We start from the raw sequence: 17,646 nt of genomic DNA, 5'->3' as shown, positions 1-17,646 counted from the left end.
AACTAGATGGGCTGCCCCTGCTCAGAAGAGTCTGCAGCTGGGGGCTGAAAAGGTAGCAAGTGTGCTTCTGAGATCTGAGAGAGTATTCTGGCACCAGGCAGCTGTTCAACAGGAAGGTGCAAAGACAACCAAGTTTACCTGCAGTTTTCCAAGGCAGCTGAATCCGGATTGTCAGTTGGTGGTGGTTGTCTTCACAAAATTAATGAGTCCCTGATCAGAAACAAAACTTCAAATAGAACCTAGATGAAGCATGTAAATTAATTGGGGTGAAGAGAATCCTGACAAAATGAAGACTTAAGGTGAAGTTGTCTGTGCAGCCTGTGAGTTAAGGAGAAGGAAAAGAGCAAATGCCTGTTGGTTTAGATTAGGAAAAAGAATTAGAGCAAGTAAGCAGCCTTATCTTCAGAGTAACTGTTATATCATAAAGTAAATAACTACCCAAGCATCATTTCACATCTTTCCTCGTAATAGTATTGTATTACAAACAAGTTTGCTATGTTATAATATACTTGCTTGACTTATGCATATGCTTCATGTAGTCTGTTCATCTCAAGTGTGGACCCAGCTATGGTGCATGGTAAAAGACGAATATAGTGGTACCTCTGGTTACAAACTTAATTCGTTCCGCAGGTCCATTCTTAACCTGAAATTGTTTTTAACCTGAGGTACCACTTTAGCTAATGGGGCCTCCCGCTGCTGCTGTGCCACCACTATGTGATTTCTGTTATCATCCTGAAGCAAAGTTCTTAACCTGAGGTACTACTTCCAGGTTAGCGGAGTCTGTAACCCAAAGTGTTTGTAACCCAAGGTTCCAGTGTAAAGGAATTACCGTATTTTTCGCTCTATAAGACGCACCAGACCACAAGACGCACCTAGTTTTTGGAGGAGGAAAACAAGAAAAAAAATATTCTGAATCTCGGAAGCCAGAACAGCAAGAGGGATCACTGTGCAGTGAAAGCAGCAATTCTTCTTGCTGTTCTGGCTTCTGGGATAGCTGCGCAGCCTGCATTTGCTCCATAAGACGCACACACATTTCCCCTTACTTTTTAGGAGGGAAAAAACGAGTCTTATAGAGCAAAAAATACAGTACTTGGAATTGCTTTTAATTGCTTTCCACACCCATCTCAAGGCGATGTACAAAATAAAATAAAAGCAACTTTTAAAATAGTTAAAGACAACACAGATAAACTTTAAAACAATACAAAATAGACGCGTATAGCAGATACCTATTTATCCAGCTCACAAAGCTTGTTGGGACAAAAATGCCTTAAATTGTTTCCAGAAAATGCAGGATGTGGGCACCTGTCATATCTTGACAGGAATGCTTTCCCACAGTACAGGGACCGCCACATAAAAAGTTCTGCTCCAAATTACTGTGGAGCAGCCTTCTGAGATCTTTAGAAGTGTAACTCACAGCCGTTCCAGCAAACATGGGCAGTCGCCAGGGGTGCTGGGAGTTGTAGTCCAACAACACCAGGAGGACACCACATTGGTTATCCCCGATCAAAGGAAAGAAGGAGAAACACCCCCATCCGCACAGTTGACAGGCCTTTTCTCCCCAGAAATCCAGTGGATTGGAACCATTCACAGGGTTTATGATGTGTGAGCCTGTTCCATCCTGATTGACATGTGCACCATCTGTGTTTTCATGCTTGTTACAACTTTTCTGCAAGAAAACACATATCTAAGCTAAAAGTCAGTATTCTAAAGTATCACAAACTTTATATTCCAAATTAATTAATAAAGCAAGTACCCCTCTGACTGGAAAAATATACACTTCAAATTCATAGACTCCAGCATCCACTTCTCAGATATCCAGAAGACTAAACATCTAGAACAGAGCTTTCCAAATTTTTCCTGTTGGTGACACACTTTTTAGACACGCATCATTTCATGACACAGTAATTCAGTTTTGGGCAGGGGTACCTTTACCTTTACCTTTACTTTAATTCAGTTTTACTGGCAAACCGGAGGTTAAACTAACCTCTTTCCAGTCCCAGGAGGAATGCAGGGGAGCATTCACACAACACACCTACACACTGCAACTCACACACTAACATGTCGTGACACACAGTTTGGAAAGCTCTGATCTAGAGATTTAGCAATGACTGCCGCTATCACTAGCTCAGTGTATGCTCTGCCCTGTTGGTTGCACCCACATGTATCAAGGCAATGTATGCAGTATAATAAGAACAACTAAAAAGAAAAGTTAAAGCAAATGTATTGAAAAACAACCTTTATGGTTTAACCAGATTTATTAATTAAATGGCAAGGGTGAGGAATCTATCTCAGCTTCAGGGTTGCATTTTTCTCTGCCAATTTCCAGGGGCCGCATATCAGTAGTCAGGGGGACCAGAGGAAAAGGTGGATAAAGTGATGAAAATAAATGCTAGCTTGGTGCGGTAGGCTAGTTTCTGTATACATTCATCCAGCCCTCTCTGCATTAATCAAATTGAAATAAATGGGACAAGTTAGTCATCACTAAGTTAACTTGCATTGATTGTGATGGTTTACCACTTTAAAAGCACCTACAATTTTCTACACACTGTTTATAGGTTAAAGCAGCCTAAAAATGCAATAGGCATCGTACAAAGACAAAAAAGGAACCGGTATGGAACATAATATACAAAAACCGTTTTCAGTTTCTAAGTGCAATAAGACTTATTTTGTACAAACATCCCTATTGTATTTTTCTTGGTGGCATTATTTAATCTGCACTAGCATCTTCAGATCTTAGCCGATGCATTAAAGCAAACAAGGAAGCAACCAATTTGGCTGAAAATGATCTGTTGTTCGTGTTGGCAGCCAGGAATAACCAGGTGTTTGGCATTTTCTTATCGCTTTCCTAAATAAAACATCTAGTGTTACAAGCATCAGCAGTTGACAGGAATTGGACCATATAACAACAGACTTACTACTAAATAAATGTTTGAAGAGAACACATGAAAGATAAATGGGATAACTCCATCTCAAAGCTGTTTCTGTGATGGTTACTTGGGTGTGGTGGAGAGTCCTTTTGTCTTCTTGTGCATAAATACACATACATACATGTACAATAGCTCTTTTCAGAAAGAATGGAAAACCAAGGTTTTCACATACTAGTTGCACTGAACCTTTGGCTCCTTCTTGGTTATGCCTGTCAGGAGGAGATCCACTTTGGGCTTTCAACTAACAACAGTTCATTGTGAGGTCCAGACTTGAGGAACTTTGGTTTGTTTAATGGTTAAAACAGTATCTAGATCTATAGTAGATATTTACGAAGTTTAGAATTTGCTGGTCTATAGAACGGGGATTTAAAAAACCCATAATCTTCAAATAAACAGAGAGAGCTGTGTATGGAGAGAGCAGTTGCTTCTAAACATGAAGAAAAAAGACAAACAGATTGCAGTAAGGGATTTGAAATTTTCTGTTACAATTAGACTGACACATCTAACTTTTGCAGAGTCGCCTTCATTTTTTTTTTAAGAGGCAGCACCTGTTTGGCACAAAATTTCCCACCTCCACGCAGAATTGACATGAGTAACTTGGCTGGACACCTTTATCCTACTGCTCAAAACTCTTTTAAGAGTGGATCCTTGGCCCCAATAATTGAAGGCTGCGTTATCTAGAGTGGAAGAGAAATGTGGTAGTAGGCTACAATTCATAATGTGGTAGTTGTGGCTTGACACTTGTAGTTTAAATGTTACTTATAAACACAGACTCTGAGAACTCCACGCACGATGGTTACTTAAAAACACACGAGTTGAGTGAGTGCTAGTGAATGGAAATGTGGTACAATCGAATGCAGAGCACGCCGGTTGCTTGATGAATGTTTTGATGTCCTGATGATTTAATGCATTAGACACTTAGAAATATGCTGTATTTTTGTAGCCTATTATTATTACTGCAATCTTTTCCAGACGGCTGGCTGGCAATGACCTCGCTTTTATTCATCCGAAGGCCTTGTCTGGGTTGAAGGAGCTCAAAGTTCTGTAAGTAATCAAATTTCAGAGCTTCATGGGGTAATTCTTTACTTCTTTCTTGTCCAGTCAGCATATTCACTGACGGAATGAGCGGAATTGTGTATTTTGTTCTAGGATATTATTATTTTTTGGACAGTGCAGAGGCAGTAACAGGAAAAGTTCTATTGCCTGGTCACTTTTTAAACATTTCCAGTGGAGGATTAAACTGTGGGTGGCTGGTTGCAACTTTGTTTAAATGTTTATTGCTTCATTTAATTGGGGGTCAGTGTGTGGTTCTGAGGGCCATGCAGACATGCATAGAGCACTATGGTGTTAGCTTGAATTAGAACTACGTGGGAGCTGCCCTGTATGAAGTTGTTTGGGTAAAGCAGCTTGCAATGAAGTTGCTATCTTTTCCTTTTAACCAAAATTTCAAGTCCCAGCACCACGACTGTAATGGCAAGCTGAACATCACTACAATTGTGTAGAGACTTCATACACCAAGTCCTTTTTGCATAGGTCAGCCTCCATAGGTTTTGTCTCAATTGTTCACCATGAATGAATCCTCGGAATTTAACGTGTGACAGGGAATCCTGTTTGCATGTCTCAGAGCTTCTGATTATACTCCAGGCGTAGATGTTTTGAGGTGAAGAAACACTAATCAGTAGGCTAAAGGATGTGTTTCTGAAGTCATTTTTTGGTGGCTTACTGGACCTCGTCTCTCTCGTCTATCTCCCTTGTATGATCTCAAGAGAATATGGATTTTTTCCCCTCACTAGGCACAGGGTTCAGGCTATATTGAACTGTCATTTAGTTCAGAATTCCAGCATGAGGGGAGGGAACATAGACAAGTAGTACATTGGGAACAAACTGTACTGAATTTGTGAATGTCAGTTGAGAGACTTGTCCAATCTGTTTATCCTGTTCATGTTCTTACCCCCCCCACCTTTTCTTTTTACAGCACTCTGCAGAACAATCAGTTGAAAACCGTTCCCAATGAGGCCATCAGGGGACTCAGCGGACTACAGTCCTTGTAAGTTTCCTTGAGAATTCTCTGCTCCTGCATCTTGTTTTCTTTCCTATTTTCATCTCTCTCTGAACATACCTTGCATTCTGGAAGCTGAAAGCAGCTCATACAGCTCTGTACATGAATAACTCTTAATTATTCTAAATGCATTTGGAAGGGTATTGCTCATGCTGTTTGCAAATGGAAAACTTTCTAAAACAATCAGAAAAACTTCACAGTGAGTGAAAGGGTTTTTTTAATGGAATTGTTACAGGTGCTTTTTGCTCATGTGGGGATACATGATCATAATCAATTGGGGTTTTCTCTCTCTAATGAGCAGGCAAATATATCTTTACAACTACTATAGCCCTGGAGGGGAGAACGGCTGAAAATGTTGTGTTTGTGTACTCCTGGTGTGTGAGAGTGTATGGATATATGAGTGTGTGACTGTGTTTGTGTGAGGGAGAGAGTGTTGTGTGCCTGCGTGTCTGGTGCATGTGTTTGTGACAGTGATGTGTGTAGTTTTTGCTTCACCCATCGTTGGAATGCAGACTGTCAGGAGACTGACCAAGTTCAAATTATTATCAGTACTACTACTACTATTACTACAACTACTACGACTACTGCCCTTGACCATCAGATCCCAGGGCGGTTTACAACACTTTAAAATTCAGATTTAAAAACCAAGCACAGGACAAAACCCCCCCAAAAATGTCATTGAAAATGCATGGATGCATGGATTTGGCTTGAGAGAAAAATAATTCATGTTAATCCTTTTGACCTATAATTCAAGTCCTCTAGCACATTTGCTGATTCAGAATGGTCTAAGGAAGTTCAGAAATGCTTTCAGGTCTGCAAGCTGTTCTGCAAAAGAAATTCATTTGTATTCAACGTTGTAACTGTCTCCAGTCATCCGCCACCAACAGAATGGCTACCATAGTTTAGGGCTTCCTTTATTGACAGAATTATGCTTCAGCTGCAAAGGCAAGTTTCTGTGTATATGTTCTTTAGTATTTTATGCAATTTGTTGTGGCTAACATACTTTTGTCTTTGATTTCTGACTATAGAATGCATTGAAATTGTCCTAAAACCAACTAGTTAAAATCCACACAGCAGAATATGTTATTGGAAGAAGTTGCCTTCAAGACAAGGGTGTTCAACATTTTCAAGCAAAAACTGAGAATACCTTATTGTATACTATTGCAATTGTATCTTGGTGCACAGCTGGTAAACACCAAAGGCTCTTGCTATACAGTAGATCTGAAAGAAAAAGGAACAAGGAAAGAGGAAGTTTTTGTCAAGGTGGAAGAAGGCTGTTAATGATTTTATATCCATTGGAAGTATGCTGAACATGCTTTGCCATGACGGACCAGCCTGTCCAAACAATAGAGCAGTCGTGTCAGTGTGCTCCTGGTAGCTCTGCTCTGTCTGCAGTTAGGGTGGCTTGTTATCTGCAGCTACTGAACAGCCATCAAGGGGAGCTTCTCATAGAATGTCTAGCCTCAAGTTTACAAAGGCATGAATGGTGGCTAGAGGAGATTCATTTTGGCAACAGATGTCTCATCAACTTGATTACTGTATACTGTGTGCTTGGAGGGTGTTCAAATACTGTCAGTTGTGGAGCCGGTAAAGGTAAAGGGACCCCTGACCATTAGGTCCAGTTGTGGCCGACTCTGGGGTTGCGGCACTCATCTCGCTTTATTGGCCAAGGGAGCTGGCGTACAGCTTCCGGGTCATGTGGCCAGCATGACTAAGCCACTTCTGGTGAACCAGAGCAGCGCACGGAAATGCCGTTTACCTTCCCGCTGGAGAGGTACCTATTTATCTACTTGCACTTTGACATGCTTTCGAACTGCTAGGTTGGCAGGAGCAGGGACCGAGCAACGGGAGCTCACCCTGTCACAGGGATTCGAACCGCCGACATTCTGATTGGCAAGTCCTAGGCTCTGTGGTTTAACCCACAGTGCCACCCATGTCCCTGGAGGACTTGCCTAAAAAGAACTTTAAATGGTTTGATGCATATAGTAGTACTATAGCATTATTAGAAGCTGACCTTTTGGGTAAGGATTTGTTCCAGATAGAAATGTTTTGAAGGTATTTGAGGTGTGCAATGTTAAAGCAGATAACTCTTTTACATGTAAAACACTAGAAAATTGCTGGTCTCACTCTGTTCTCCCTCTCTCCTTTCCTTTGAAAAAGATTTACGTAGCTGTCATCTCAGTCCAAAATCTTCAAGTTTAAACGTTACTTAGCTGGTTGTCTGGCAGATTTCCCAACTTTATAGGAAGGAAGCTTTAGGGGGATTTTTTCTTCGTGACAAAACGTATTTCACCACCTCAGAATTTCATGACTATGGTTTGTGTATGTACTGTATTTTGGTAGCCCTTGATGTACTGAGGTTCAGGTTGTCTGAAAAAGACAGTTAACATTTCTATCCTATTTAAGCTTTTGTCACAATAGCTGTACTGGTCTATCATGGCAAGGTATGTTCAGCATATAAAACACTGGGTATATCCCAGTGGATATAAAACCATTAACAACCTTCTTCCACCTAAACCGGAACTGCCTCTTTCCTTGTTCCTATCTCCTTCTTTCAGATCTATAATGGGAGAGAGTTCTGAAGGGTAGGGGACATAATAACAGCCTGCTTCCTATATCATACAGAATAGACCCCCTGATAACATGGTATCTGCAGGAAGCCCTCTCATGCAGAGCGCAGTGATCTATTGAGTATCTAAGGGGTGAGACAATATTTTAGGTATATTGGCTTTGCCAATTTCAGTGACAAGTGAATAAAAGATTAATACATAACCCAAATGCCAAGAAAGGTTTTGTGGCCCCTTTTAAAAGTGTAAAACTAAACGTGTGTAATCTGTGTTTGCGCACATGCACTTGGTCTCTTGTGACACAGTTGGTAACTCCAAGAAGGCCACAGAATTGATGTGTTTGCTTCATAAAGTCACTGCTCGACTGCCAGCTGTGGGAGTGCTTGCATTTATTAAATAGGCTGTAGTGAGCTATGGCAAGGTCTGCTATACCTACAAGTAATACAGCTGGCATGCCATACCTACAAGTAATACGGCTGGGAAAGTGCTTGTTAACTCAAGAGTGGATTTGTTGTCCTTGCCATGATGCAATTTCTGTTGTATCCAGCCTTATCAGTGCTCCCCTCTTAAATCTAATAACTACTTTGCAGTCATTGGAGTGATTTCCTTGTGGTTTTTGAAGTAGCACTTTAAAAGAACAAAGTTCACTCCAGACGTCTGTTGTCCTGAAGCGGTTTTATCTCAAATGTACACTCTGAGATGACGGCTTGTGTCAATATCTCCTGTTTCACTGCTGGAATAATGCTATTAGATTTCCTGAGCCATGTAAATACTGTACCACAGCAGCAAAGCAAATGAAGAGAGTAATGAGAGATTAAATCGCAGGCCGCAAGAGTGAACAGAACAATCTACTGAGAATAGAGAACACATACGTGATCTAAATGTACTCATTCCCCTCCATTGTACTCTATAACATCATTTACAACATCCTCCTAATTCTTTTGAGACAGAACTGGCAGGCTGTAGTGCTGCGCAAATGGAAATTGTGAAGTGACGTGTTATGCGTGCGTCATAATCTCATTCAGTTGTTGTGTTGTTTTAGTAGCTCTTGATTATTATCTGCTGCTTTATATTTGCTGCTACTTGGTTTTGAGCAATAATACTTTAATATTTAAGTATACTATTATTTGTTGTTGTTATATGCCTATATGCCAGTTTGGATACTCAAGTCCACAAGTCACTCATAAATTAGTATATTCCTATTGCTTCCTTGGACGTGGGTGGCGCTGTGGGTGTCCCCAAAGTCAGGCACGTCCAGCACCTAGGACTTGCCGATCGCATGGTCAGCGGTTCGAATCCCCGCGGCGGGGTGCACTTCCATCGTTCGGTCCCAGCGCCTGCCAACCTAGCAGTTCGAAAGCACCCCCGGGTGCAAGTAGATAAATAGGTACCGCTTACTAGCGGGAAGGTAAACGGCGTTTCCGTGTGCAGCTCTGGCTCGCCAGAGCAGCTTCGTCACGCTGGCCACGTGACCCGGAAGTGTCTTCAGACAGCGCTGGCTCCCGACCTATAGAGTGAGATGAGCACACAACCCCAGAGTCTGTCAAGACTGGCCCATACGGGCAGGGGTACCTTTACCTTTACCTTTATTGCTTCCTTTACTGCTTCAGAAAAACATCTTGCTGTTGTAACCTTCAGTGAACTTTCCTGATGTGTCATTCCCTGCTTTCTCCTTGCTTGCACATGCTCTGGGGCGGGAGGAGCAGACTACTACCGCAAGCTCCTAAATCTTAGTATCGGTGGTTACTAGCAATGATAACTATGTTCTACCTCCATTGTCTGAGTCACTTTGCCTCTGAATAACAGCTGTTGGGAATCACAAGTGGAGGAGAGCACAGATACCCTCAGGTCTTGCCTACAAGATTCCCATAGGCAAGTGGTTGGCCAACATGAGAACAGAATGCTGGACTAGGTAGCCTTTGGTCTGATCCAGCAGGATTCTTCTTATGTTCTCAGTACATTCATGAATAATTTTAATGTTCTGTCTTCTATAAGAAATATATGATGCTTACTTTGTTCTTGCTCCACTGACCATTTTATGTGTTTGAACTAAAGCATGAATTGAGAGCTGATAAGTAAAAATAATAGTAATTCATATGAGTGTGTGCCCAGCAAGCATGAATTTATAGACCAGAATTTAAAATAGATTTCTTATAAGCAAATGTCCAAATGGGAAAGCTGGAGCCTGGAGCACTTATGAAAAGAAGAGGAATCTGTTTCCTCCTTAATGGATAACTAAAGAAGACATTTGTAAAACTGCTGCAACAGCAATGAGGAAATATTACTTGCTTGGTAACACTATATACAGGGACGAGGAACCCTTTTTGGTTTGATGGGCTCAGTCCTTATCAGGATCTCCCTTGCTGTCCAAATTTGTCAGGTGGGTAGCCCCACCCATCAGTTGACAGCACAATGATGTCAGCTGCAAGATGTTTTGTAGTCCCAAAGACAATGTTGTTGCTAAAACGAATTGTGTCCCCCACCCTTCGTCTTAGAAGGTCTATGCAAGCCCCTTCCTGAAACATTTAAGTATATGATGTAGGTGTGCCCAGTGTTGCACTGTTTGAGGGCTATTGTCTGTATCAGTTTTGTACTTGCAAAATCCTTCATATTTGCAGGTGTGCATGTACTTTTAAACTATATCCCTATAGTATGGAGATTTACAACAGGACAGCGGAAGTGGATTTAGCAAGCCATTATGGTTGCTAAGATACTTTGAGCCTGGAAGGATAAACACCCACCATCTATTATGCAATGACATGAGGAACTCACTGTCATTGCTACATTGGAACACATTTCCTATAAAGGGTCTGGAAACCAAGCCTTATGAGGAAGGGTTGAGGGAATTGGGCATGTTTAACCTGGAAAAGAGGAGATTGAGAGGAGATATGATAACCATATTCAGATATCTAAAGGGCTGTCACTGGAAGATGGAGCAAACTCCCCCCCCCTCCTTCTCTGGAGGGTAGGACTCAAAACATCAGAAAGAACTTTCTGACAGTAAGAGCTGTTCAACTGTGGAACAGACTCTCTTGGGAGGTGGTGGGCTCTCCATTGGTGTTTTTTTTTTAAGGTGGATGGCCATCTGTCATAGATGCCATTTTTTTAAGGTGGATGGCCACCTGTCATAGATGCTTTAGTTGAGATTCCTGCATTTCAGGGGGTTGTGCTAGATGACCTTCGGGATTCGTTCCAGCTATAATTCTCTGATTCTATAATACTATATGAATACTTATTTGGATATCTGGGTGACTCTTAACAACTTGCGTGTTTAATTTAAGATGGATGTAATGATTACTGATGGATGTAATGATTACTGCATCCTTAATGTGAGCTGCGGTGGTTTTGTTTTTCTTTCTCCTTCACATCTTTATTTTTCTTCAGTTTATCAGAGCAGATTTAATCAAAATATAGAACCTGTACTACTAGCTCTGGAGATGTCCTAAACTACTTCAGCAAAGAAGCATGCTAAATAGATTAGTTTTGTAAGATTTTTTTTTTGTTGTTCTTTGGCATTATGCGTCTCTTGTGTGCTGAGAAAATTTAAAAATAGAATTCTCCTAAAGTCAGTGTGGACTTTTGCCTGCTGACACTGGAAAGAAGGAATGAGAGAGAAGAAGTGAAGCACCATCCACTCCTTCCTCAAAAATAGAATAAATGCTAAGATGCTTTTCAGTCAGCTGTAATATAAGCTCATCCATATTAGCTCTTGCTAAGTACATAAGGGAAGCAGCTCTTGTGTAGCACAATGCGTTGGGCTTTAAGGAACCATTCCATAATAACATACTTACAATTTTTTTTATTGCTCACAATGGCTAGAATTCAAAATGAAGAATTCATGTGTCGTTGCTAAAATTGACCTGTTTTGGGAATAAAGTCCTTGATCCTTGAGAAGCAGTCATTACAGACCTCATCCATGCTACTAGACTAATACTGGTTTCACAACAGCTTACTATCATGGCTTCCATGAACAATCCTGGAAATGGTACTTTGCTAAAGGATTGACTGCCTACAATTTAGCCATGGAGAGCTGCCTTATACTCAGTTAAGCCCTTGGTCCATCTAGCTCTATATTATCCACACAGATGAGCAGTAATTTTGCTGACAAACTCAACAGGGTTTCACATAGAAGTCTTATCCATCCCTACCTAGAGATGCTAGTGAATGAACCTGGCACCTTTTGCTTGCAAAGAACATGCTTTAGCACTGAGCTATAGCCTTTCCTCGGTGTTGTGAATTTCTTAGCTCTCTTTTTACTTTATTGTGTGTTTCCATAATTTCTGGAATTATGAGATGGTCTTTCTCACCAAGATGACTTGTACCTGCCACAAGGACTAAAACTGCATAAAAGATGTATAGTAAAGATATTTTTATGGTACTTCTGTAACAATAAATATAAATTAGCATAATGAAACCTATACAATGCAAAGATAGAGCTTTCTCACTGAAATTATTTTCTGCTACCAGTTCAAGTTGTTATTAGCAGAGTATTATATGACAAAGTTCTAATATAGAAAATCGCTTTAAAATTTATGTGAAGACACTATAACGACTACCTCATGTTCTTGAACCTAGAGCTACCTTGTTCTTCTATTCATTAGTAACAGAATCTGTTTTCAAATTATGTTGAGAGACTGGAGACACAGAGCTCAGATCAGCTTCTGATTACAGTGAGGAAGAAGTGAAATTATTACTGAAGGTGGCCTTGCTGCTGCATAGACTTAAACGTAGTGCCCAGTGAATCAGTGAATAGTCGTGCAACTACCCATTTGTAAATTCTAGGTGTATGCTGTTCAGCTGTTTCTACTGAGCAAAGGTGTCAGCTGATAGATAACATGCACAGTGTGCATAACTTATTCCCCTTTTTTCTGGGTTGTGCTGATTTGTGTGTTCATTTGGCTCATGATGATCTATATTCAGTTTTAGCTGATGCTCTCACAACTTTCATGCTCCCCCCCACCCTTAAAACTTTTAAAATACGTTGATGTGTATACTCTATATATTTTGCAAGGTGTTAAATATTCATATTCTTTTATCTTCAGGCGCTTAGATGCTAACCACATTACTGCTGTCCCAGAAGACAGTTTTGAGGGCCTCGTTCAACTGCGACACCTGTGGCTGGATGATAACAGTTTGACTGAAGTCCCTGTTGTTCCTCTCAGCAATCTTCCATCCCTGCAGGCCTTAACCTTGGCTCTCAACAAAATAACCAGCATCCCTGATTTTGCTTTTACAAATCTCTCAAGCCTCGTTGTCCTGTAAGTATTTGCAGCTTATTATTTTGCTGAATACCTACAGATTTTGTTGTGCTGTATTAAGTACTTTATTGCCATTCATATAGTAGAAAAATGGCTGCTGGAAAACATTAGCATGTATCATTGTGCTCATCTATAGCAGTGGTAGTATACACATGTGCTGTACATAGGATCTTGTTGCTTGAACCAAGTGGTCATCAGAACTGACTTTGATAGTACAACTCCCTTTTCTTTTATTCAGTATGAGGGGACTTTGTCTTTAAATGTTGGTCTCCCCATCCCTTCCTTAGTGATCAACACTGACAATTTGGCACATATATGGTACAGAAATGCATTGTGCACATTTCCCAGCTCTTGGGTGTGCACCTTTGTGAAGCATGCTTGCACTGGGTTGTGCATCCAAAAGGACAACCAAAATTCCACATGAGTTTGCTATTGGGCTCTCTGCCAAGCTTTATTTATTTAGCATTTTTGAGAGAGAGAATTCCCAGAAGCCCTTTGGTTCAAGCGCCAATGCAAAAGACAAGGAAAAAGAATCTCATTGGTTGTTTATGGTTCACATGATCAATCCGTTTCAGTGATGGGTAGCAAGGAAGCAGACGTGAATGAATTCTTGTAGATCTGTGATTTTTGCGTGGGTTGTGCAGGATCTTGTTCATGTGTTACAATCTGCTTGGCTTCCATGGGTCCCACTACAAGACTGAGATGATTTAAGTGGGATGGGTGTGGGAGATAGCACCCCTGCTATTCAAGGAGAAAAGACAAAATCTGGTCACTTTCTATACAGTTCCCTGGTAAGAGTAAGGTGTGCACAAAAAACAGAACTCTTCTATTGTCAATTTCAGAATCTATCACCTAGGAACTGCATTCTTAAGATGGGGAATGCAGGGTGGGGTTCAAAATCATTAGCTTGCCAGTTCTGCTACCTTGCTCAACAACAAAAGGGGGTTTGTGTATTAGCAACCTATCAGCCTGGATGTTCCTTTTGAGTGCAACACATTTTTTGCTATCAAGTAAAGCTATTTTTGGAACCTTAGCTCGTACATAGTGATTCCTGTGGTTAATAGATTACCCCTTCTGCTTTTTTTTTCAGGCATCTCCATAACAATAAAATAAAAACACTGGGACATCATTGTTTTGATGGATTAAACAACCTAGAAACCTTGTAAGTATCCTCCCTTTGGGGCTCTGTGATTGAATAAAGCACATTACAAAAGACTTGATGGCATTGGATATTGAGATTAAGATTTGTTAAGGCTTTATAATTATGATGTTATGGTAATTAGTTGTATTTACTTACATATACAAATATGCTTAATACTTTGTTGCACAACCCTGAGCTGGTCACATCACAACTTGCCTTTCTTTCCCAAGGTTTCCAGTTTGGGCAGAACTTTTGGCAGCAGAGCTGGGGGAAATTATCTTTAAAAAAAAAAAAAGTTTTCCAATATTATTCCAATAATAGCCCCATTATAACAATGCCAATTCATATCCAATTAATACAATTCTTAATACAAATTGATCAAATACCAGATTATACATTTTAATTAAAGTAGCCCCCATGTGCTAGATTTGATGGCTTCCTAATTTTTTTCCCTGTGTTCCAAAATCTTATTAATTTCAGTTACGTTCCAGTTAAAATTGTAATCCTTTATAAGCAGCTGCAATTTTGATGATTTCTATTTGTGTTGTTACATTAAGTAATTTATAAAATACAATGTGTCTGTTTTAGATTGCTTTCAAATTGAAATTATGTTTTTATAAATGTCTGATTATGAAGAAGCTCTGTGATTTCTCTAGTTCTGCCTGAAAAAATTGTGCCAAAAAACTGGTTTGTTTTTGTTTTACTTTGAGGAAATAGATTAATACCAAGTACTTCATATATTAAAGATGCTGTTCTTTTCAGAGACTTGAATTATAACAACATGGCAGAGTTCCCTGAAGCAGTAAAAGCACTTCCAAGCCTAAAAGAGCTGTGAGTATTATTGTGGCTTCCTTACGTATTTTGTTTTTTCTAACATAAAAACACAAAGCAAAACTCCAGGTTTAAAGATGTTGTCTCTCTCACTTTCTGGCAATCTAAAACGGGGAACAACTTGTTTGGGGATCTTCCAGGTACTTTCCCTGAAAGCTACATGTTTTAATGAAAGCCTCTTGTCTTCTTACTCATGAAGATAGGATGAAACAATGTGCATGCAGTTTTCTTTGCAGTTAGATGTAAGCCTAATCCTGGCTTGCAGCATCTAGGCCAGTGTTTGGTCTAATGAGAGTTTCCATGTGGTGGGAGTCCACAGGGTGCCACCAAGCTTGCATGGAAGTTGTCCTTCATGTGAATTAGCATCTTCACATGGATAGCCTGTAACAGCCACCTCAATTCCTGTGATTGCAGTCACACTTTGCCACTCTTCGTAAGACTCTGACCATTAAAGTGTTATCGTTCTTTCCCTAATTTTTGTTTTTAGGGGATTTCACAGTAATTACATTTCCGTGATCCCTGACAATGCCTTTGTAGGAAACCCACTTCTTCGTACTATGTAAGTTTTTTTTGGTTTTTTCAAAAACCAGTGATTACATTTTTTTTGTTTAACGGATCAAGAAGTGATTATATGAACTGACAATTTGTCTTCTTAAATGTTTTCACTCTAGACATCTGTTTGATAACCCATTATCCTTTGTTGGGAACTCAGCTTTTCAAAACTTGTCAGATTTGCATTCCCTGTAAGTACCCTTGCGCTATAGTATGATTGTATCCTTTGTCAGCTCCATTAAAAAGTAACTATAAAAATCTTTTAATTGTATTATTATTATTAATAGACTTATACGTGCCCTTCATCCAAAGACCACAAGGCGGTTTACAACATTAAAACACAAATTATATAACATAACAACAAGAACAAACAGAAACACCCCCCCACACACAAAAAAATAGGTGCCTTTCCCCTCAACTGACTGGGGGAGGGGCCCATAGTGGGCAGCCCCATCAACTCTTTTTCTGCTCTTGGCGTGTTCTTGTAACTATGTTATCTCTTGGAAGAGAAAAAGCCTGGAGCAAGACTAAAATAAGCACACTTTAAATCATTATAGTATGTTCCAGTTTTGTTGGTTTGTTTAGTAGTCTTAGGGAGGCTATTACGGGAAAGCTGGTAATGGTTTTGCTTACAGTGCAAAACCAGAAAACAACAACAAGAGCACTCCCAAATTTATAATTAACATCAACAGTGCTGATAATATCTGTTACACAAGAATGATGATGAAGAATTAGCAATGGAGTTGCAAGACTAAAGTTGTGCAGTAAAGACCACTGGGGAAAGCACCATCATGTAAGATACAGGGAGAGTATGTTTGCAGCATGGAGAAACATGTATGATGTATGAAACATTGGAGAAACATGTATGATCTAAAAGATCTATAAGTTCTGTAGTTTAACTGCTATAGTGCATGGCTTAATAGAAGTTTGGCAAATACTTAATCACATAAATTGTTTGACAGCACCCTAATGTATATATTTTATACAAAAGCCATTGATTTCCCTGCTAAATTATTGCTTTAAATGGTTGATACCAAATGCTGTAGGCAGGCAGTATTTAACAATCTCCAGCAGCTGCAGGCCTAGTGCTAAGACCTTATAGAGCAGGGGTCAGCAACCTTTTTTAGCCATGGGCCAGTCCACCGTCCCTCAGACCAGGTGGTGGGCCGGACTATATTTTGAAGAAAAAAATATGAACGAATTCCTATGCCTCACAAATAACCCAGAGATGCATTTTAAATAAAAGCATGCATTCTACTTATGCAAAAATACCAGGCAGGCCCCACAAATAACCCAGAGATGCATTTTAAATAAAAGGACACATTCTACTCATGTAAAATCATGTTGATTCCAGGACCGTCCGCGGGCCAGATTGAGAAGGTGATTGGGCTGGATCCAGCCCACACGCCTTAGGTTGCCTACGCCTGTTATAGAGCAATGTCAACTCATTATGTATTCTGTACACCAGAACCCTTTCAGACACTGTTTATGTTCATGACTAATGGTGGAAGCTGATGCTGCCATTCCATTTACGTAGTGGCTTTTGATCCGGCAGCCACCTCTGCTAATGTAAGAGAAGAGGAGGTGATTTCTCCCTCCTTGCTGCAGCCTCTGTGCCCCACTTCCCTGAAAAACTGTTCCTGGGGGATCCCTAGAACAGCATGGAAGCGGGAAGGAAGGGGAATCTGAGAAAGTCCTCTCTTCCCTTGTTACATTAGCAGAGGCACTTGCTGGATCAAAATCCTTTTTTGCAAGTGGAATTGAAGTATTGGATCCCCTTCCTTAATCCATGCAATCAATCTGTAGTAACTGGGGGGGAAATATTGTGCAACTGCTGTTCCTGTATGTTACATTATGCCGTTCTTCTGCGTGACTTGGTTTAACTGTACTTGACTCTTACATCCACAACTCCATTGCTGCTACACTATTCTGTCTCTTCTGTGAACTGGATTTTATTGGCCATTGGTTATCATGATGATTAATTTAGGGTGATGCCTTCATTGCTGTTTTCCTGTGCTTGCTTGTGAGCACTCTGTTTTCTCCTCTTCGCTTTTCCTTATTGTTCTTTCCCTTGCAAAACCCCACGGTTGTAAATCGGTCATATATTTTGGTATGTTTCCATAAGCTCATCTTGGTGCACACACCCTTTGAAAACATAAGCCTTGGAGATTTGATCAAACAAACCCTTGCAAGTCTTTGCTAAACTGAGAAATGCATTTCAATCACAGTGTGCTTTTTTTGCTGCCACCTCAGGATGACTTCCAATTTAGAGTAAAAATGGGATTTGGCTTAGATGAGTCTCACAGCTTCA

At 40.3% G+C, this 17,646-nt stretch overlaps 1 protein-coding gene across 1 annotated transcript in view; it reads left to right on the top strand.

Moving 5' to 3' along the window:
* The window catches only part of LGR4 (leucine rich repeat containing G protein-coupled receptor 4), an 83,924-nt gene that overhangs the window by 52,314 nt on the left and 13,964 nt on the right, over nt 1-17,646 (top strand). The window contains exons 3-9 of the mRNA XM_081164134.1: nt 3,900-3,971; nt 4,903-4,974; nt 12,596-12,811; nt 13,902-13,973; nt 14,715-14,783; nt 15,271-15,342; nt 15,455-15,526. Coding sequence (XP_081020260.1) covers nt 3,900-3,971; nt 4,903-4,974; nt 12,596-12,811; nt 13,902-13,973; nt 14,715-14,783; nt 15,271-15,342; nt 15,455-15,526 — 645 coding nt within the window. The remainder of the gene's footprint in view (nt 1-3,899; nt 3,972-4,902; nt 4,975-12,595; nt 12,812-13,901; nt 13,974-14,714; nt 14,784-15,270; nt 15,343-15,454; nt 15,527-17,646) is intronic.

The sequence above is a fragment of the Podarcis bocagei genome (assembly GCF_964188305.1).
Source record: "Podarcis bocagei genome assembly, chromosome: 1".
Lineage (NCBI taxonomy): Eukaryota > Metazoa > Chordata > Lepidosauria > Squamata > Lacertidae > Podarcis > Podarcis bocagei.
The sequence above is the reverse complement of the archived record's forward strand: the minus strand, read 5'-3'. Positions and strand labels throughout refer to the sequence as shown.